At 44.5% G+C, this 23,577-nt stretch overlaps 1 protein-coding gene across 1 annotated transcript in view; it reads left to right on the forward strand.

Moving 5' to 3' along the window:
- Window positions 1-23,577, forward strand: part of LOC137571253 (cytochrome P450 2K6-like) — a 108,161-nt gene that overhangs the window by 81,540 nt on the left and 3,044 nt on the right. The window contains exons 6-8 of the mRNA XM_068280129.1: window positions 6,727-6,862; window positions 12,817-13,001; window positions 18,316-18,457. Of these exons, the coding sequence (XP_068136230.1) occupies window positions 6,727-6,862; window positions 12,817-13,001; window positions 18,316-18,457 (463 nt within the window). The remainder of the gene's footprint in view (window positions 1-6,726; window positions 6,863-12,816; window positions 13,002-18,315; window positions 18,458-23,577) is intronic.

Raw genomic sequence — 23,577 nt, forward strand, 5'->3', positions numbered from 1 at the left:
GGGGGCCCTATAGGGTCGCAGGCATAAGGGGGGAGCATGCCCCGATCGCGGGGGGGGTCGGAAATTCCCCCCACCCCCTCCGCTAGCGCTCCCCCCTCTGCCCGCTTCCCCATAAAAAAAGTTTAAGGCAAGTTAAATAGTACTTGGTGGCTGGCCTGGCACTGGCAGTGGGGTGAGGAGGAGGAGGAGTCCGAGTAGCAGAGTGACACGTTGAGGCCGGGCAGCGGGCGGTTCAGCGGTAGTACCCTTGTGGTACTTCCGCCCTTTCTCTGACCTCATGTCCTCTACGTGATGACGCATACGAGGGTACGTGTGACGCGTACCCTCGTATGCAGAGGACGTGAGGTCAGAGAAAGGGCGGAAGTACCACAAGGGTACTACCGCTGAACCGCCCGCTGCCCGGCCTCAACGTGTCACTCTGCTACTCGGACTCCTCCTCCTCCTCACTCCACTGCCAGCCACCAAGTACTATTTAACTTGCCTTAAACTTTTGTATGGGGAAGCGGGCAGAGGGGGGAGCGGTAGCGGAGGGGGTGGGGGGAATTTCTGCCCCCCCCCCCCCCGCGATCGGGGCATGCTCCCCCCTTATGCCTGCGACCCCATAGGGGGGTCGTATTGCGGCATGTTCGGGGCGAACAGGGCCCTGTTCGGCCGAACAGGGGCCCTGTTCGGCCCTGTTCGGCGGCCATTCAGTAGTTCGGGACGAACCCGAACTTAAAAGGCCGAACACCATCAGGTGTTCGGCCGAACTCGAACATCACCCAAACAGGGTGATGTTCTGCAGAACCCGAACAGTGGCGAACACTGTTCGCCCAACACTAGTTGGACAGAGCAACTACCATTCACTAAGTGCTTTTGAAAATAAATACATCCCTGAGAATCCCCTATAAAGAGATGGACTAGTCCAAAACCTGACACTTCTGATTTCTACTACCTACTGTAAGTGACAGCAACATAGGAGAAAAGTAATTTATGGCTCATTTTACTCTGGAAAAAAAAATGTACTTCTTATTTGTATATGTTTGCACATATTTTAAATTTTACAGTTTTTCGCTGTAGTGCCCCTTTAAGGTTTACGTTAAAAAGGGCCGTCGTGAAAAAAGGGTGTGGGGTGTAAACGATAAAATATTGTACTGTATTTCGTTTACAAATAATGTTTTACAAATTTATAAATCACTAAATGTGTATGAAATCGGCAATTGTGAAAACGTTAATCTTCCCTGTTTCAAAAGTGAAACCTATAATTATGTTTCTTAAAAAAAGATAATTTATGTTTAATCGTTATAATTGTATATTATTGTGAATAACTTTCATTTATCGTTTCTTCTTATAATAAAATCTGAAAATATTATTTATAACGATGATATAAATATAACTACGTTCGTAATAAGTGTTGTAAAACTTTAGTAAGTATTACTAAAATTTTACTAAAACTATACCTAAACCTACTCTCACACAGAACCCTCCCTGTACCTATCCCTAACCCCTAGACCCCCCCTGGTGGTGCCTAACCCTAAGACACCCCTGGTGGTGCCTAGCCCTAAGACCCCCCTGCTGGTGCCTAAACCTAACACCCCCCTGGTGGTGCCTAAACCTAAGACCCCCTGGTGATGCCTAAACCTAAGACCCCCCTGGTGGTGCCTCACCCTAAGACTCCCCTGGTGGTGCCTAATCCTAAGACTCCCCTGGTGGTGCCTAACCCTAAGACCCGCCTGGTGGTGCCTAACCCTAAGACCCCCTGGTGGTGCCTAACCCTAAGACCCCCCTGGTGGTGCCTCACTCTAACCACCCCCCTTAGTGATCGTTTTATTATGTGGATAATAATGTTTTAAAAATAGTGACTGTAAAAAAATATATTGCAATTTACGTTACATACTGATCGTTTTACTTTGTGAATAATAATGTTTTAGAAACAGTAAGGGATAAAATTTTAAATAATGTTTTAGTTAAATAGGATAAATATGTTTAGTATTTTTATAAACATTCGTCATGGGCGCATTTTCTAAACTTAAATCATCACAAGCACAGTTATAAAACATTAAAAATCTCCGAGCGCCGTTTATGAAAACGTTATTAATCTCCGGCGCCCTTTTTTCCTGTTCGGCGCCCATTAAACTGTATTTACTATGGGACTGAATGGCGGCACCCTTTTTGTCCACTGGCTGCCTGCGCCCTTTTTTCCTGTTACCCCTTTAAGTGGATCTTAACTGTTGCACATCACGCAATAAAAAAGTATATATTCCACAACAGTTGCTGAAGAAATTCATTTCTCCCTGTTCAGAGTTTGTTTAGCCAGATCAACCTGTCTAATTAGTTATTAACTGTGAAAAGACTGCAGGGAAGCTCTAGTAAACACTAAGGCTTAACACCTTCAGTGCCTTCTGCAATAATGATACCAAGTAAAACTTAACATACATAACATAAATTGTAATGAATAATTTTGTTTCCATAAAGGTTATCATGCTGTGGCTAATCTTTTAGAACAGAGAGGAAGTTCTGAGTTAAGTTCCACTCTAACATACCTAGAAAATGTGGTAAGTCTACCATGTATGAGGGCTTGCTATTAACTGCAAAAGTCGGCATAATACAGGTCCTTCTAAAAAAAAAAAAAATAGCATATTGTGATAAAATTCATTATTTTCTGTAATGTACTGATAAACATTAGACTTTCATATATTTTAGATTCATTATACACACCTGAAGTTGTTCAAGCCTTTTATTGTTTTAATATTGATGATTTTGGCATACAGCTCATGAAAACCCAAAATTCCTCTCTCAAAAAATTAGCATATTTCATCCGACCAATAAAAGAAAAGTGTTTTTAAAACAAAAAAAGTCAACCTTCAAATAATTATGTTCAGTTATGCACTCAATACTTGGTCGGGAATCCTTTTGCAGAAATGGCTGCTTCAATGCGGCGTGGCATGGAGGCAATCAGCCTGTGGCACTGCTCAGGTGTTATGGAGGCCCAGGATGCTTCGATAGCGGCCTTAAGCTCATCCAGAGTGTTGGATCTTGCGTCTCTCAACTTTCTCTTCACAATATCCCACAGATTCTCTATGGGGTTCAGGTCAGGAGAATTGGCAGGCCAATTGAGCACAGTAATACCATGGTCAGTAAACCATTTACCAGTGGTTTTGGCACTGTGAGCAGGTGCCAGGTCGTGCTGAAAAATGAAATCTTCATCTCCATAAAGCTTTTCAGCAGATGGAAGCATGAAGTGCTCCAAAATCTCCTGATAGCTAGCTGCATTAACCCTGCCCTTGATAAAACACAGTGGACCAACACCAGCAGCTGAGATGGCACCCCAGACCATCACTGACTGTGGGTACGTGGCACTGGACTTCAGGCATTTTGGCATTTCCCTCTCCCCAGTCTTCCTCCAGACTCTGGCACCTTGATTTCCAAATGACATGCAAAAGTTGCTTTCATCCGAAAAAAGTACTTTGGACCACTGAGCAACAGTCCAGTGCTGCTTCTCTGTAGCCCAGGTCAGGCACTTCTGCCACTGTTTCTGGCTCAAAAGTGGCTTGACCTGGGGAATGCGGCACCTGTAGCCCATTTCCTGCACACGCCTGTACACGGTGGCTCTGGATGTTTCTTCTCCAGACTCAATCCACTGCTTACGCAGGTCCCCCAAGGTCTGGAATCGGTCCTTCTCCACAATCTTCCTCAGGGTCCGGTCACCTCTTCTCGTTGTGCAGCGTTTTCTGCCACACTTTTTCCTTCCCACAGACTTCCCACTGAGGTGCCTTGATACAGCACTCTGGGAACAGCCTATTCGTTCAGAATTTTTTTTCTGTGTCTTACCATCTTGCTTGAGGGTGTCAATGATGGCCTTCTGGACAGGAGTCAGGTCGGCAGTCTTACCCATGATTGCGGTTTTGAGTAATGAACCAGGCTGGGAGTTTTTAAAAGCCTCAGATCTTTTGCAGATGTTTAGAGTTAATTAGTTGATTCAGTTGATTAGTTTAATAGCTCGTTTAGAAAACCTTTTCATGATATGCTAATTTTTTGAGATAGGAATTTTGGGTTTTCATGAGCTGTATGCCAAAATCATCAATATTAAAACAATAAAAGACTGGAACTACTTTAGTTGAGTGTAATGAATCTAAAATATATGAAAGTCTAATGTTTATCAGAACATTACAGAAAGTAATGAACTTTATCACAATATACTAATTTTTTGAGAAGGACCTGTAGACTTCAATGCAATTTTGCCAGTTAAATCAGGTGTTTTTGAGTCCAAACTCGAAAAGCCATTTTCGGGTCGAAAACACCAACACAAATTAAAGTTAAAAGGGGTCCTAGGCAAGATAGCAAGTTTGGCTCCTTCTGCTACCTACCTGTTTTTTTTTCGGGGGAAAGCTTAGGTAGTAGATGGGGTCAGAAAAGGTTTTAGCCAGGCCCACTGGACATCTATTACGCCCTAGGCACATGCACTGCACATAATGTGTACAATCCCTAAGGGCCCTTTTCCACTAGCGGCAATTGCAATTCTGAATCGCAAAATCGCAAACCGCTAGTGATTTTTAAATCGCTACGGTTCCACTCTCAGCTCGCTCTGCACTAGCATTCCTTAAAGTGAACCTCCGGACTAAAAATCTACTCAGCAGAACTGAAAAGGCTTGGTGTCTCTTTAACAGTTTCACAGCATCAGAACTTTGTTTTTCTTACCAAAGCATCATTTTTAGCTGCATTTTTAGCTAAGCTCCACCCATCAAAGAAAACTGCACTGGCTTTTTTTCCCTGATGCTGTGCACAGCATGATGAGATTTCCTATGTTGTTATTCACATTGCCTAGCAACTGGGAAGGGTTATCAGCACGCAGGACAGTTGGAACTGTGTCTCATGCTCCCTGTCACCTCCTTTCAACCAAAAAGATGGCTGCCCTCATGAAATCAAACATTTGCCTGTTCTTTTAAAACAGGGTGGGTAAGAGATTATATTACCTATCTATTTTAATTAACATAACTAATGTAACTTAATGACAGTATGTTTGTTTAGGCTGAAGTTCCTCTTTAACCCTCCTGGCGGTTTGTCAAAATCCGCCAGGGGGCAGCAAATACGTTTTTTTTTTTAAAAAATTTTTTTTTCATGTAGCGAGAAGAGGTCTCGCTACATGATAGCCGCTGCTCAGCGGCATCCCCCCCGCCCCTCCGATCGCCGCCGGCGATCGGAGATCAGGGGATCCCGTTCAAAGAACAGGATCTCCTGGAGGGCTTTCCCCGTCGCCATGGTGACGGGGCGGGATGACGTCATCGACGTCGTGACGTCGAAGGGGACTCCTATCCACCCCACAGAGCTGCCTGGCACTGATTGGCCAGGCAGCGCACTGGGTCTGGGGGGGGGTGGCTGCGGCGACGCGTATAGTGGCGGATCGGCGGGTAGCGGCGGCGATCGGGCACTGCACGCAGCAAAAAAAAAATTATGCAAATCGGCCCAGTGGGGCCTGAGCGGTGCCTCCCGGCGGCATAGCCCGTGCTCAGCACGGGCTTACCGCCAGGGAGGTTAAGGTTCCAATGCAAGTCACATGACATCTCACACCGGCTGAACACTGGTGCCCTGCTGCCACACGTCAGGAGGAAAGAGCAGAGCTGTGGCTATTAAGTAAGTATGCACACCGCACTGCAGCCAGGGCCGGTTTTAGACTTGCCGCCGCCTGAGCCAAACTTGCCAGGATGTCCCCGAACCCCCCCCCCCCACCACCATCGCAGTATAGGTAGTATAGCTGTCCCATCTGCCGCAGCAGGAGAGCGGCTCCCTGTAGTGGCGTTACCATGGTAACCTGTAGCGTCGTTACCATGGGAACCGCTGCCTTGCTTCCTGACTCTACACAGCAGCCACGAGATGCGCTGCTGTGAGAGACTTGTATGACATCACATCACCTGCTCGTAGGAGAGGGGGCTGGCGGGGACTAATGAGCAAAGTGGCAGCCAGCTCTCAAGGTAACAGGAGCGGGCAGCCGTGGGGGGAGGGGGAGCAAGCAGCGGCTGCGGGGGAAGGGGGGGCGGGTGGAAATGCCACTCCGGGGCCCATGTGCTCAAAACAATTGTATCACTTGGCATCATGGGCCAGCCCCCCCTGGCAGCAGCTCTCCATAAAGGAGGAAGAGTGATGGGCCTCCTTAGCACTTGACCCTCCCCCCTCTGCAGTCACAGGGGGCTTTTTTTACACCCATGGCATTAATGAAATTGCAAGCCCTGTGCTGAAAGAAAAGTTAAAGCATAGCTGCCATATGTATTTCCTTGTAAGCAATTCCAGTTGCATGGCAGCCCTGCTGAGCCTCTGCCTCTAATACAGTATTGTTAGCCATAGACCCTGAACAAGCATGCAGCAGATCAGGTGTTTCTGACAATATTGTCAGATCTGACAAGAGTAGCTGCTTGCTTCTTCCTGGTGTTATTTAGACTCTACTGCAGCCAAATAGATCAGCAGAGCTACCAGGCAACTGGTATTGTTTAACAGGAAAGAAATATAGCAGCTTCCATATTATTTAAGGGCTATTGATGATTCCTTGCTCCTCATGCCCCACGCCTCTTTCATGGAGATTTTTAAACATGCCCAATCAGATTTTGATCGATAAACTGCCCCAAATAATCTGGCACACCACAGACCACAGCTGCCAAAAAAACTGATCAGAGCAATCAATATGAATAGAACCATGTTTGGTTGAGCTTTGCAAAAAAAATAAGGAGAGGTAAACCGTCTCATTTTTCTTCCCAGGAGAAAACTGCCAACTATTTCCACAATGGAAATTTAACATTCCTCATTCTGCATTTGTTAGCTGCTGGAATGGAGACAACATCAACTACTCTGCGATGGGGGCTCCTCCTGATGATGAAATATCCTGAAATCCAAAGTAAGTGCCTAATAACTAGAGATGTCGCGAACCTCTGATTTTTGGTTCGCGAACCCTGTTCGCGAACCTCCGCGAAAGGTTCGGTTCGCGAACCGCAATACACTTCAATGGGGAGGCGAACTTTGTAAAAAAGAAAAAATTCTGACACCTAGAAAAATGATGGAAAACATGTTTCAAAGGCTCTAATACCTGGAGGCAGACATGATTGAGTGAAATACACATCAAACGTCCCAGGCTAACATCTAGGTTTCACACAGACCCCCATTTTAGTCCTCCACCCTCCTCCCTTCTACCTATTCCCTCCTCCATCCTACCGGAGGGAGGAGGGTCTCATCTGCCAGGGAATTCCAGTATTTCAAAAACCAGCTTATATACCATGATAGGGATTTGAACCCAGGCCTCAGTATATGGTAGGCAACTAACATATCCATTGTACCACCAACACTACTAGCTGAAAGTAGCTGAAAGTAGCTGAAAGTAGCTGAAAGTAGCTGAAAGTAGCCTAGCATGTACCATTTATAGAGATGAGCGTAATGACGTAATTACGATTTCGCGAAATTTCGCGTAATTAGTGTAATTACGATTATGGCCGTAAGTACCTAACCGTAATGAAGAAGGATTTCGCGAAATTTCGTGTAAGCGAAATTTTCGCGTAATTTTCGCATTACAATGGGTATTTGTTCATGCCGTAATTTTGCATTAAACGCTACCGTAATTTCGCGTTAAACCGTAACGCTCCGTATAATATAAAAAGCCGCCGACTTTAAGGGTTAATAGCAAAGCCCCCTTAATTGCTAAGAGCCTCAAATTTGGAGAATATATTAAGGAGATCAGAAGGAATAAGAGGAAATTTTTTTTTTCAAAAAGACCTTATAGTTTTTGAGAAAATCGATGTTAAAGTTTCAAAGTAAAAATGTATACATTTAAAAACCCGCCGACTTTAACGGTTAATAGCAAAGCCTGCTTAAAGTTTAGGAACACCAAATTCCTAGGGTATATTAAGGGGATCAGTGGGAATAAGAGGAAAATTTTTTTTTCAAAAAGACCTTATAGTTTTTGAGAAAATCGATTTTTAAGTTTCAAGGGCAAAAATGTCTTTTAAATGCGGAAAATGTCAGTTTTTTTTGCACAGGTAACAATAGTGTATTATTTTCATAGATTCCCCCAAGTGGGAAGAGTTTTACTTACTTCGTTCTGAGTGTGGGAAATATTAAAAAAAATGACGTGGGGTCCCCCCTCCCAGACCTCTTTAACCCCTTGTCCCCCATGCAGGTTGGGATAGCCAGAATGCGGAGCACCGGCCGCGTGGGGCTCCGCACCCTGACTATACCAGCCCGCATGGTCCATGGATTGGGGGGTCTCGGAAGGGGAGGGGCAGCCAAGCTTTCCTCTCCCCCTCCGAGCCCTTGTCCAATCCAAGGACAAGGGGCTCTTCTCCACCTCCGATGGGCAGTGGAGGTGGAGGCCGCGATTTCCTGGGGGGGGGGGGTTCATGGTGGAATCTGGGAGTCCCATTTAAAAAGGGGTCCCCCAGATGCCCACCCCCCTCCCAGGAGAAATGAGTATAGAGGTACTTGTACCCCTTACCCATTTCCTTTAAGAGTTAAAAGTAAATAAACACACAAACACTTAGAAAAAGTATTTTAATTGAACAAAAAACATAACCACGAAAAAAGTCCTTTAATATTCTTAATTAACCATTAATACTTACCTGTCCCTTTAAATAAATGATCCCTCGAAATAGCCTCGGAAATGTTCTATCAGTTACAATGTAACAAAGTTATTACAATGTAACAACTTTGTTACATTGTAACTACGCCGCACCCGACGTCACTCGCCGCCGCCGCATACGCGTCTGCGCTGCACGGACCCGACAGAGCTCTGAGCTATATAGCTCAGAGCTCTCTAAAGCATCTTTGTATTTGGGCTCCAAGGAGCCCCATTGGTCCTTAGCAGACCAATGGGGTTCCTTCAAATCAGAAGGAACCCCATTGGTCTGCTAAGGACCAATGGGGCTCCTTGGAGCCCAAATACAAAGATGCTTAGAGAGCTCTGAGCTATATAGCTCAGAGCTCTGTCGGGTCCGTGCAGGACGCTAAGTCCCCGCCGGCTCCAGCTGCCCTCCCCGCCTCTCCCACATGTCACCCACATGTCACCCACATGTGGGTGACATGTGGGTGACAGATGTGGGCGGGGTGGACAGCGGGGGCCAGCGGGGACTAAGCGTCCTGCACGGACGCGTATGCGGCGGCTGAGCGGCGAGTGACGTCGGGTGCGGCGTAGTTACAGTGTAACAAAGTTGTTACATTGTAATAACTTTGTTACATTGTAACTGATAGAACATTTCCGAGGCTATTTCGAGGGATCATTTATTTAAAGGGACAGGTAAGTATTAATGGTTAATTAAGAATATTAAAGGACTTTTTTCGTGGTTATGTTTTTTGTTCAATTAAAATACTTTTTCTAAGTGTTTGTGTGTTTATTTACTTTTAACTCTTAAAGGAAATGGGTAAGGGGTACAAGTACCTCTATACTCATTTCTCCTGGGAGGGGGGGTGGGCATCTGGGGGACCCCTTTTTAAAGGGGACTCCCAGATTCCACCATGAACCCCCCCAGGAAATCGCGGCCTCCACCTCCACCGCCCATCGGAGGTGGAGAAAAGCCCCTTGTCCTTGGATTGGACAAGGGCTCGGAGGGGGAGGGGAAAGCTTGGCTGCCCCTCCCCTTCCGAGACCCCCCAATCCATGGACCATGCGGGCTGGTATAGTCAGGGTGCGGAGCATTCTGGCTATCCCAGCCTGCATGGGGGACAAGGGGTTAAAGAGGTCTGGGAGGGGGGACCCCACGTCGTTTTTTTTTTATATTTCCCACACTCAGAACGAAGTAAGTAAAACTCTTCCCACTTGGGGGAATCTATGAAAATAATACACTATTGTTACCTGTGCAAAAAAAACTGACATTTTCGCCCTTGAAACTTAAAAATCGATTTTCTCAAAAACTATAAGGTCTTTTTGAAAAAAAAATTTTCCTCTTATTCCCACTGATCCCCTTAATATACCCTAGGAATTTGGTGTTCCTAAACTTTAAGCAGGCTTTGCTATTAACCGTTAAAATCGGCGGGTTTTTAAATGTTTACATTTTTCCTTTGAAACTTTAACATCGATTTTCTCAAAAACTATAAGGTCTTTTTGAAAAAAAAATTTTTCCTCTTATTCCTCCTGATCTCCTTAATATATTCTCCAAATTTGAGGCTCTTAGCATTTAAGGGGGCTTTGCTATTAACCCTTAAATTCGGCGGCTTTTTTATATTATACGGAGCGTTACGGTTTAACGCGAAATTACGGTAGCGTTTAATGCGAAATTACGGCATGAACGAAACGCGAAATTACGCGTTGAAAATTACGCTTACGGTATTTTCAATTACGATTTTAATGGCAATTACGCTACTGTAATTTCGCATCGTAATCGCAAATTTCGCATGCGTAATTTTAGTAATGCGAAATTACGAAAATTTCAGCTCAACTCTAACCATTTATGCTTAATGCAAGAGAAAAATTAGACAAGACAAATAACATTTATATCACACTTTTCTCCTGGCAGACTCAAAGCACCAGAGCTGCAGCCACTAGGGCACATTCTATATAGGCAGTAGCACAGATATGTAGCCAGACATGGCCTTGTATTTTGTGTTCAACAGTTGTCAAGAGAAAAAATAGACACGATAGCAGTGTTAGGAAGACTTGCCAAAGGTCTCCTACTGAATAGGTGCTGGCTTACTGAACAGACAGAGACAAGATTCAAACTCTGGTCTCCTGTGTCAGAGGCAGAGCCCTTCACCATTACACCATGCATCCACCCCCTAAAAAGGGGGTTTTTAGGGTTAGGCATCAGGAAGAGGGGTTTTAGGGTTAGGCGCCAAGAAGGGGTATTTTAGGATTAGGTGTCAAGAAGTGTGGTTTTAGGGTTGGGCATCAGGAAGGGAGGTTTTAGGTTTAAGCGTCAAGAAGGGGTGTTTTAGGGTAAGGTGTCAAGAAGGAAGGTTTTAGGGTTGGGCATCAGGAAGGGTGGTTTTAGGGTTAGGAATCAAGAAGGGAATTTTAGGGTTAGGTGTCAAGAAGGAGTGTTTTAGGGTTAGGTGTTAAGAAGATCGGTTTTAGGGTAAGGTGTCAGGAAGGTGGTTTTAGGATTGAGCATCAAGAAGGGGGGTTCCGAGTTAGGCATCAGTAAGGTGGGCTTTATGGTTGGGTGTCAAGAAGGGGGGTTTTAAGGTTGGACGTCAGGAAGGGGGTTTTTAGGGTTAGGCATCAGGAAGAGGGGTTTTAGGGTTAGGCGCCAAGAAGGGGTGTTTTAGGATTAGGTGTCAAGAAGTGCGGTTTTAGGGTTGGGCATCAGGAAGGGGTTTTTTTAGGCATCAGGAATGGTGGTTTTAGTGTTCGTCATCAAGAAGGGGGGTTTTAGGGTTAGGTTAGGAGTCAAGAAGGGGGTTTTCAGGGTTGGGCGTCAGGAAAGGAGGTTTTAGGGTTAGGCATCAGTAAAGGGGTTTTAGGTTTAAGCATCAAGAGGGGGTGTTTTAGGGTAAGGTGTCAAGAAAGGGGGTTTCAGGGTTGGGCATCAGGAAAGGAGGTTTTAGGGTTAGGCATCAGTAAGTGGGTTTTAAGTTTAAGCGTCAAGAAGGGGTGTTTTAGGGTAAGGTGTCAAGAAAGGGGTCTTAGGGTTAGGCATCAGGAATAGTGGTTTTAATGTTTGTCGTCAGGATGGGGGGGTGTTAGGGTAGGTGTCAAGAAGGAGGGTTTTAGGGGTAGGTGTCAGAAAGGTGGTTTTAGGGTTGGACATTAGGAAGGGGGTTTCTGGGTTAGACATCAGGAAAAGGGGTTTTGGGGTTAGGTGTCAAGAAGGGGGGGTTTAGGGTTAGACATCAGGAAAGGGGGTTTTAGGGTTGGGTGTCAGGAGGTCATAGCATAAATATATTGTCAATATATCTGAACCAGGTGAGAATATGGTCCAGAAGTTGTTGTTCCCAACACCCCAGGTAAAGGTTAGCGTATGACGGGACACAGATTGTCCTCATCGCCATAGAGAATTTGTATGATAGCATCTGAAATCGGAGTATCACTGCTCTTCAGGATGCAGTCACACTATATCCGTGGCATTTTGGAATAATTCTACACTTCATCTCACTGCCCGTACAATTCTATGGGCCTATTCACATGTCTACCTTGTAACGGATCGCGTTATTCTAACTTGCTGTTTGGAACTAACATGTATGGTAGGGATGCTCGGAAAATTCCGCGGAATTATAAATTCCGTGATTCCGGCCGGAATTAGGTGAATTCCGATTCCGGTAGTCAAATCGGAATTCCTATACCTCTCAAACGGAATTCCGCGGAAATTTTATAATTCCGACGGAGGAGGAGGAGGAGGAGGAGGAGGAGGAGGAGGAGGAGGAGGAGGGAGAGAGAGAGAGAGAGAGAGAGAGAGAGAGAGAGAGGGAGAGAGAGAGAGAGAGAGAGAGAGAGAGAGAGAGAGAGAGAGAGATTTTAAAATTTTTCCGACGGAATTCCGTATAAGTCGGAATTCCGTGGAACTGTCCCGGTATACCGTCGGAATGGAACGGTAACGGAATATCTATATGGCGGAATTGTGCCGGAAACGGAAATCAGCTATTCCGACCATGCCTGATGTATGGTATAACACGCCCAGTGTGTATTACAGTTCACATACATTAATACGTATGCATTATGCAGCGCACACAGTGTGAACCAAGCCTAAATTTCGAAATTACTGAACGGAAACTTTTTTTAATAGTTACTTTTCCTTTTGTGTTGACATGTACAGCTGAATCATTAACTCTGGGTGGCTATTAAGGTTTGTTTACAGCACAGATAACTCCGCAGTGACTACACCAAACATTGCTGAAGTGTCTTTTGACCAAAAGTATGATTGTTGATTACAGAAAACATCCAGAATGAAATAGAGACTGTTATCGGGTCTGCAGTTCCCCAGATGGACCATCGGAAGGAAATGCCCTATACAGATGCTGTCCTACACGAGATCCAAAGATTTGCCAACATTATACCCTTAAACCTTCCATATGCCATGACACAAGATGTCACTCTTAAGGGCTATGTCATACCAAAGGTAACCAGCACAGCTAGTTCAGTGCTATCTTCCTGACTTACTAGAAGAGGTAAACAGATTGAGATGGACAGAATTAGAGACCTTTGAATACCTTCTTCCGGAAGTAAAACACCCTGTTTCACACACAGTACCCACTACTCTGGCACTAACAACCAACCAATTAGACCAGCTAACTAACCAATTGCACAGGACCCCTGGATGCAGGCGTGAATTCTTACATGCAATTTTGCGTACATTTTTCACTAACCGACTTACAACTCAAACCTGAAAGGTTAGGTTAACTTTTCTGAGTCAAGAATACCTCCAATACTTACCATAGGAAATATCAAGCATTCTTTTTTATCGATTCAATCCACACAGGATATAAATTTACAACTACCAATTTAAAGATAAAACAGCAAAGCTCCTGCAACATTAACCACCAAACAGCAGTTAGCTAACTTCCTTCACACAAATCCACTCACTTCAATCTTTAAACCTCACAAACAACAATCCAACATACAGTACACATCAAATCCCTTATACAGGGTAAATTAAATCCCTGGAGCTTGAACATCCCCTGTATTGTAGAAAAGCAGTGACAATGTTCGGACTGAGACTACAGCATAGCAACTAGTTAACCAGGCTGAGGCTAGCATATTTTCTTACCTTCTTACAATGGGAGATGCACATTCCCTGTATCAGCCCGGAAAGTTGAAGTTATGTTGTTCCTCCAAAAGTGTCCGACCAGAGGTGCTGCTAACCCCTCCAGGGCCCACCCAGGGACGCCAAATTGATACAGCGGGGAACACTGCCTTGATGGATTTATCCAATTGCTCCAAATTAAGGTTAATACCTGTTTCTATGCATGCATTTAGAAACCTTGAATCAAAGAGACACGGAGACCAGTGACTTTATTGGGACTCAGACTTTGATTTTATAGGTTACATGACGTAACAATTAATGTTTATTCATTTGAGGGACAGTTTATGGTTAGTAGAGGGTGCACATAATAATTAAGAAGTGTGTTAGGGGTGTACATAATTAAATATAATGCAATCTGATGAGCTCACTGTCCTGTGAGGTCTAAGCATCACAGAACATCTTGTATTTGATCTTCAATGCTGATTATTATGTTCTGTCCTTTGTCCCAGTGCTGGAACAGACCTGGATATTTCCACTGACATAAGCTAAATTAATTGCAGCACATTTAGAGTTGAGCCGAAATTTTCGTAATTTCGCATTACTATAATTACGCATGCGAAATTTGCGATTACGATGCGAAATTACGGTAGCGTAATGGCCATTAAAATCGTAATTGAAAATACCGTAAGCGTAATTTTCAACGCGTAATTTCGCGTTTCATTCATACCATAATTTCGCATTAAACCGTAATGCTCCCGTATAAAAAAGCCGCCGACTTTAAGGGTTAATAGCAAAGCCCCCTTAAATGCTAAGAGCCTTAAATTTGGAGAATATATTAAGGAGATCAAAAGGAATAAGAGGAAATGTTTTTTTTTCAAAAAGACCTTATAGTTTTTCAGAAAATCGATGTTAAAGTTTCAAAGGAAAAATGTATACATTTAAAAACCCGCCGACTTTAACGGTTAACAGCAAAGCCTGCTTAAAGTTTAGGAACACCAAATTCCCAGGGTATATTAGGGGATCAGTGGGAATAAGAGGAAAATTTTTTTTTCAAAAAGACCTTATAGTTTTTGAGAAAATCGATTTTTAAGTTTCAAGGGGAAAAATGTCTTTCAAATGCGGAAAATGTCAGTTTTTTTTGCACAGGTAACAATAGTGTATTATTTTCATAGATTCCCCCGAATGGGAAGAGTTTTACTTACTTCGTTCTGAGTGTGGGAAATATAAAAAAAAAACGACGTGGGGTCCCCCCTCCCAGACCTCTTTAACCCCTTGTCCCCATGCAGGCTGGGATAGCCAGAATGCTCCGCACCGGCCGCTGGGGCTCCGCACCCTGACTATACCAGCCCGCATGGTCCATGAATTGGGGGGTCTCGGAAGGGGAGGGACAGCCAAGCTTTCCCCTCCCCCTCCGAGCCTTTGTCCAATCCAAGGACAAGGGGCTCTTCTCCACCTCCGATGGGCGGTGGAGGTGGAGGCCGCGATTTCCTGGGGGGGGTTCATGGTGGCATCTGGGAGTCCCCTTTAAAAAGGGGTCCCCCAGATGCCCACCCCCCCCCTCCCAGGAGAAATGAGTATAGAGGTACTTGTACCCCTTACCCATTTCCTTTAAGAGTTAAAAGTAAATAAACACACAAACACATAGAAAAAGTATTTTAATTGAACAAAAAACAAAACCACGAAAAAAGTCCTTTAATATTCTTAATTAACCATTAATACTTACCTGTCCCTTTAAATAAATGATCCCTCGCAATAGCCTCAGAAATGTTCTATCAGTTACAATGTAACAAAGTTATTGCAATGTAACAACTTTGTTACATTGTAACTACGCCGCACCCGACGTCACTCGCCGCTCAGCTGCCGCATACGCGTCCTGCACGGACCCGAGATGCCACCATGAACCCCCCCAGGAAATTGCGGCCTCCACCTCCACCGCCCAAAACTATAAGGTCTTTTTAAAAAAAAAATTCCTCTTATTCCTTCTGATCTCCTTAATATATTCTCCAAATTTGAGTCTCTTAGCATTTAAGGCGCGCTGCTGTGATACACGTACGGTGTACGCATAATGAAGAGGGGAACCCGGATTAGGAAGCGGCCGCTGCCTAAAGCAGGTAATAGCAGCGGCGGCCGCGGAGGGAGGGAGTGGGCGAGCAAGCGGGGGGCGCGGACCACGGACCACCACCCACGACTAGCATACAAGCCGACCCCCCAACTTTTGGCCCCCTTTTTGGGGGTAAAAAATTCAGCTTGTATGCGAGTATATACGGTATGTTTTATTGGTATACTCCAGGGAATAATCGCAACGCAATATGACAGTAACATGGCCGGATTTCAGGCAAGGCCATAGGCACTAGGAAAGCAAGGGGCGGGCTGTGTCTGGCACTGGCAGTTAGCCCGCCGAACATTCGCAGCAGTCAGGTGAATGCCCAACCATGCTATTCCTAATGCTGGCTGTGCTGCAATCTGCACACATTAGCAGCCAGAGCTGGTCCACAGCTGACCTGCTTCTCAGTGCTAGCACATAGCGGTGGGTGGGTACCCATGACTGAGTCTGGCATTTGGGGATGAAGTAGCAGCAATGGGGCACTTATAGTGACTTCTGAGCTGCCTGTCATTCAATGAACGTGCCGCTTACTGAGGACCTTACAATGTAATCCCTGCCATTGTGTCACTATATATGCTTAGAAGATCTTACAATCTAATCTAATCCCTGCCATCATGTCTTTAACTGTGCTCAGAATGCTTGGTGCTTGGATGCTGTCTGTCCAGGGGCAGTTGGTAATAGTGGCCTTGGGTGGTAAAAAGTACAAATCCGGCCCTGACTAGTAATAGTATTAGAATTGATGGAAATTGTATGGGGCCATTCAAAGGTTTGATAACAATTTGTATTCAATTTTAATGAAAGCTGGGATTATTTGCATCTCATCAGTGCTGCTCGGATACCCCTTTTCAAAATCCGGATTGGATTCAGACCTGGATACCCAGATATCCGATCCGGGTCGGATATCCGAGTTTAAACTTTTCTGATCTGAATCCAAATCAGATATCCGACCTCAGCATCCGGGGTATCCGGGCGGATATCTGGATAGAAAAACCGGAAGTGGCCTTTAAACGTTTTTTTTAGGGTAAATGAGGCATGTAGCATCATTATTTTTTAAGAGGGAAACACTAATTGATTATGTGGGGACTTAAAATCCCCCCCCCCCAAAAAAAAATGGCTGTCAATCAACATCAGGCCTAGGTTCCAGACAGCAGTCGTGCAGCCCACATTGTGTCCAAAGTCCAACCGCACAACTGGGACATGACAGTTTTCAGCCCAGACACCTCCCAAAAATTACGCAGCAATTGTGTTTTGCATTAAATATAGGTGGTATCAGCACAGCAGCAGTGGCCTGTGGTACCCTGGCGGTGGGAGCAGCAAAGGCAGCAGGAGCAGGGCAATGCAGCAGCAGCAGGTGTAACGTGTGCCAGGAGCATGCCGGACGTGGCACTTGGCAGTGGAACTTGCCACGTGGCACTTGGCATGTGGCACTTGGCACATGCCATGTGCCATGTGACACATTATTATTATTATTATTATTTATTGTATTTATAAAGCGCCAACATACGCAGCGCTGGACATTAATTTAGGTACACATGTGACATGTTCCAAGTGCCACCTGCCACGTGCCAAGTGCCACGTGCCAAGTGGCAGTCAGACAGCAGAGAAGACACTAGTGCACACTAATTGTCACACTGGCACTGCTCAGCACCACATCAGTTCTGTAGTACGCTAACACAGTAGTACTACTACTCTAACAACTAACTTGCATTGACCGACAGTACTAACTACACAATAACACAGTAATACTATTATTCCCTAACCTAACCTATACTGTAGCTAAGGCTAGCTGGCCAGCAGGCAGCAGCTGGCCTGGTCTGTGCACAGCACACACACAGACACATAGCAGCTGCAGCAGCTCTGCAGCACACACTGACTGTCACTCACTGAATGAAATCAAGCTAGCTGCTACCTAATTAACAATATAACAATAGTGTAGTGATAGTGAAGGGGTTAGTCACTAAACAGCTTTAGGTTTATCACTGTATACAGCACTTGTTAGGCCAGCAGGACTGGAGCATGTCTCTCAGTGAGCATTCAAAAGCAAGGACGATATGTCTCATCATGGCAGCCCTTCCTTAGAAAATATGTGTCTCAAAGCATGGCAACAGACACTGGCCTAATGCTGCTTCGGGCAGCAGCCCATCTTCAAGCCGATAAATGTGCACATCTGATGGACTTTGGGTGTCTTTGGCGCCTATCTACTGCAAGTTGCTGGTCCTTGTTGTACACTAAGTGCATTTATGGAAACTTTTTTGTATTAAAAGAGCTTAAAGTTTTGCAACATAATACTTCAGGGTGAGCCATCATTGCTCACCCTGCACCCAGCTTACCTGCGGCGTACGCATAAGCTTGAGAATCCCCTCCTAATCCTGAAAATTCTATAGAAAGTGTGGTAGCACTGATATGGGGCTAAATTTACTGAATTTAGGGTCATGCATGATGCAACTTTTTTCCCTCCGACTATGTTTTTCAGGATATGCAATGCAATGCCGCAGTGTGAAACTAGCCTTAGTAGTTGATCTGTTGTTTTTAGAGTTGTTGTTTTTAGAGTAATATGCAACCCATCTATTGTTTTTTTCTCTACAGGGAACCTACGTGATTCCTTTACTTTCATCTGTGCTGAGAGACGAGATTCACTTTGAAAAGCCCAATGAGTTCAACCCGAACCATTTCCTGGATTCAAATGGACGTTTCATGAAAAAAGAGGCATTTTTGCCATTTTCTGCAGGTATTTATTTATTCTCCATACTACTGGTGCACTGGCACAGTACAAAGGTACAAAAGGTAAAAGAACTTATTCATTTCACATTAGTCGACTTTGGTTCCATGCCACTAGATTTAGAATCCCTGGCATCTCAGCCATTGACTGGAGCGTCTTTTCCGCCTCCTAAGCTAGGCGTGTCCAAAGTCTAGGCCATGAGCCAAGTGTGGCCTCTGAAGCTCTTAACAGTTGTTAATTCATGCGGCCCACAGGCCTTAGCTTTTGTTTACAATAATGTTTTACAAATTAACCACTTTACCCCCGTGCGTACGGATTTCTCCGCCCTTTTTTCCATCCTTTCACCCCCAGGGACGGAGAAATCCGTACTTTGCGCACTCCCGCCACTGTCCGCGCTCCCGCTCGTAAACACGCCGCCGCCCGCTCGCCCAGAGATCAACGAACGGGAAAATCCATTCCCGTTCGTTGATCTAAGCCCCGCAATGATCTGCTGCCGCTCGGCTGAGCAGCGCGATCATTGTGAAAAAATAACAAAGTCCCAGCCTCTTTCTACTTCCTGCAAGCGTCCATCTTGTGGCCAAATAGTAAAACTACACCCTAACCATTTTTTACACACAAATAAACTTGTTTTACACAAAAAATTAACTCCTTACCTCCCACACTCCCCAATTTTTTTTTTTTGTAATTTAAAAAAAAAAAAAAAAAAATTTACAATAAAAAAAAAACATAAATAGTTACCTTAGGTACTGAACTTTTTAAATATTTATGTCAAGAGGGTATAACACTGTTACTTTATAAACTATGGGCTTGTAATTAGGGATGGACGCAAAACTGAAAAAAATGCACCTTTATTTCCAACTAAAATATTGGCAGCAAACATTGTGATAGGGACATAATTTAAACGGTTTTATAACCGGGATAAATAGGCATATACATTTAATGGGTTTTAATTACAGTAGCATGCATTATTTAAAAACTATAAAGGCCGAAAACTGAAAAATAAAAAAATTTTTCCCCCTTTTTTTTCTATTTTCCCATTAAAACACATTTAGAATAAAATTATTCTTGGCATAATGTCCCACCTAAAGAAAGCCTAATTGGTGGCGAAAAAAACAAGATATAGTTCATTTCATTGCGACAAGTAATGATAAAATTATAGACAAATGAATGGAAGGAGCGCTGAAAGGTGAAAATTGCTCTGGTGGTCAGGGGGTAAAACCCCTCAGTTGGGAAGTGGTTACAAAAGATTTAATAATATCTATGAAATTGCAAATTGTGAATATGATAATCTTCCCTGTTTTGAAAGTGAAACTTATAATTACGTTAGTTAAAAAACGATAATATATGAATAATCATTATAATTGTATGATATTGTGTATAACCTTCATTTATCGTTTCTTCATGTTATACAATCTAAAAATATTGTTTATAACACAAAAATACATTCGTAATAACTGTAGTAAAACATAAGTAAATATTACTAACATTTTACTACAACTAAACCTAACCCTACTCTCGCACAGAACCCTCCCTCTACCTATCCCTAACCCTTAGACCCCCCTGGTGGTGCCCAACCCTAAATCTTCCCTGGTGGTGCCTAACCCTAAGACCCCCCTTAGTGATCACTTTATTGTGTGGATAATGTTTTACAAATAGTGACTGTAAAAAATATATTACTATTTAGTTACTGATCACTTTATTATGTGGATAATAATGTTTTCACAGTAAGTGATAACATTTTAACCACTTAAGCCTAACTGGACGAAAATTTTCGTCCAGTTAGGCTGCGCACACTCCCGCGGGTCGCGCGTGCTCCCGCGCCCCCCCCCCCCCCCCGTGCGTGCCCCCGCTGCTGGCCGCTATCCCGCCAATCAGTGAAAGGGATTATTAATCCCTTTCGCTGATCGGACCCCCCCCCCCCCCCGGAGAAAAGCCGACAGCGTCTCTTCAGACGCTGCGGCTTTTCTGAGCTCTGGTCTCCTTTCTTCTGCCTGGGAGCGAGATCGATCGCTCCCAGGACTTTTTGATTGTGGCCATCTTGTGGCCAAATAGCAAATTACAGCAAAAACACACAGTATTAAAGAAACACATTTAAATACATTAAAAAAAAAACCTGTTTACCTCCCACACCAAAAAATACCCACATACAAGTTTAAATAAAAAAAAAAAAATTACAATAATAAAAAAAAAAAAAACATAAATAGTTACCTAAGGGTCTGAACTTTTTAAATATGCATGTCAAAGGAGTATATCAATATGATTTAATAAATTATGGGCTTCTAAATAGTGATGGACGCAAATTGAAAAAATGCACTTTTATTTCGAAATAAAATATTGTCGCCATACATTGTGATAGGGACATAATTTTAACGGTGAAATACCCGGGGCATATGGGCAAATACAATACGTGAGTTTTAATTATGGAGGCATGTATTATTTTAAAACTATAATGGCTGAAAACTGAGAAATAATGATTTTTTTCCATTTTTTTCTTATTCTTCCTGTTAAAATGCATTTACAGTAAAGTGGCTCTTAGCAAAATGTACCACCCACAGAAAGCCTAATTGGTGGCGGAAAAAACAAGATATAGATGAATTAATTGTGATGAGTAGTGATAAAGTTATTGGCAAATGAATGGGAGGTGAAAGTTGCTCGGATGTAAAAAAATTTCAACCCTGTGGGCTTAAGTGGTTAAATAACGTTTTAGCTAAGTACAATACACATGTTTAGTATATTTGTAAATGTAATTCATCACCTGCGCATTTTGTAAACTTAAATCTTCACAAGTAGGGGTGCTCGGATACCCCTGGCGGATTTGTATATCCGGATAGAAAAACCGGCAGTGCCCTTTAAATTACTTTAAAAACGTTTTTTAGGGTAAATGAGGCATGTAGCATCATTATTTTTTAAAGGGGAACACTAATTGATGATGTGGAGACTTAAAATCCCCCCCCCCCCACAAAAAAAATTTGGCTGTGAATTAACATTAGGCCTAGGTTCCAGAAGGTTCCAGAAAGCGGTCGTGCAGCCCACATTGTGTCCAAAGTCCAACCGCACAACTGGGACATGACAGTTTTCAGCCAAGACACTTCCAAAAAATTACGCAGCAATTGTGTTTTGGGTTAAATATAGGTGGTATTAGCACAGCAGCAGTGGCCTGTGGCACCCTGGCCTGGCGGTGGGAGCTGTAAAGGCAGCAGGAGCAGGGCAATGCAGCAGCAGGTGTAACGTGTGCCAGGAGCATGTTGGACATGGCACGTGGCAATTGGCACTTGCCACGTGTCACTTGGCACTTGCCAAGTGGCACTTAGTAAGTGCCACGTGACACGTGCCAAGTGCCGAGTGACAGTCAGACAGCAGAGGAGAAGACACTAGTGCACACTAACTGTCACACTGGCACTGCTCACAGTAAAGCAGTTCTGTAGAAAACTAACGCAGTAGTACTACTACTCTAACAACTACTAGCACTGACTGCAGTACTACAGTACTAACTACACAATAACACAGTAATTCTATCCACTAATCCCTAACCTAACCTAACCTATACCTAAGGCTAATAGCTGGCCAGCAGGCAGCAGCTGACCTGATCTGTGCACAACACACACACAGACACATAGCAGCTGCCTGCAGCACACACTCTGACTGTCACACAAATGACATCAAGCTAATTAATGATTTAACAATAGTGTAGTGATAGTGAAGGGGTTAATCACTGAACAGCTTATCACTGTGTACAGCCCTTGCTAGGCCCAGCAGTGCTGGAGCACACACTCTGACTGTCACACTATAACATCAATCAAGCTAATTAACACTTTAACAATAGTGTAGTGATCGTAGTGAAGGGGTTAATCACTGAACAGCTTTAGGTTTATAACTGTGTACAGCCCTTGCTAGGCCACCAGCACTGGAGCATGTCTCTCAGTGAGCATTCAGCAAGCTAAGATAATATGTCTCATCATGGCAGCCCTCCTTATTATACAGGGGGGTTGGCCAGTGTTCCTTTCTGTGATTGGGTGCCAGGGTTTAGGCTGGGACGCCCTCCAGGACATCATCTCCTTAGTTACATTATTTCGGATCCGGATATCCGCAATATCCACGGATATCCGTGTTATGCGTCCAAATATCTGCAGATACTGTAGCTATCCAGATTTTAAAAAACGGATATCCGGAATCCAGATGTGCACCCCTGATCACAAGCACAGTTTGAAAATGTTAATAATCTCTGGGTGCCCTTTTTTCCTGTTTGGCACCTGTCAAACGATATTTATTATGGGAGTGAATGGCAGCGCCCTTTATGTCCACTTGCCTCATGCACCCAAATTTCCAGCTTCCCGCCCATGAGGCATCCCGCCTCATGGGCGGGAAGCTGGAAATTTGGGTGCATGAGGCAAGTGGACATGAGGCAGGTTCCTCAGATGGCGGAAGTGGGGGGATGGCGCCCGTCTGGCCGTGGGTGGGGGGGAGGGCACCAAGCTGGAGGGGTAGCAGCCAGGAGGGGGGAGAAGACTCCCCCTCCTTTGCCTGGGGCTCCCCTGTCCACACTCCCCCTGCAGCTTTTTGCCCAGCATTTAAGTCAGCAGCAATCGGGTCAGCGAGGAAGTAATGACTCCCCCTCCTGCTTTCGTTCCACCACTTGCATCACTTACTGTAATGCCGCCCACTGTACTTCCGCAGTACAGTAGGCAGCATTGCAGGAAGTGACGCGAGTGTTTGAACGCAACGCCTGGAGCGGAAGAAGGAAGTTGAGTCATTGCTTCCCTGCTGGCCCGATCGCTGCTGATTTAAATGCTGGGCAAATAGCTGGATGGGGGAGCCCCAGGTGGGGGGGGGGTTCTGACCCCCCTCCCCACTGCTCCCCCTTTCTAGCTGGCTGCTACCCCCTCCAGGCTACCTATACTGGGGGCAATGATACTACCTGGGGGGGGGGGGCATCCTAATAAGTTTGCCTCAGGTGGCAAAAAAGTTTAGAACCGGCCCTGTGCACGCATGCAGCACCTAGTTATTAACTTCGCTAGTTTTGCCCCCTTGCACTGTCAAGAACAGTGATATGGCACTTGGCCTACAAAGAATGGCCACCCCTGTCCCAAACTAAAAGTGCTCCCCCTGGGCCCAGTAGGCTCCCACTCCAA

This window comes from Hyperolius riggenbachi, chromosome 4 (genome assembly GCF_040937935.1).
Source record: "Hyperolius riggenbachi isolate aHypRig1 chromosome 4, aHypRig1.pri, whole genome shotgun sequence".
Taxonomy (NCBI): Eukaryota; Metazoa; Chordata; class Amphibia; order Anura; family Hyperoliidae; genus Hyperolius; species Hyperolius riggenbachi.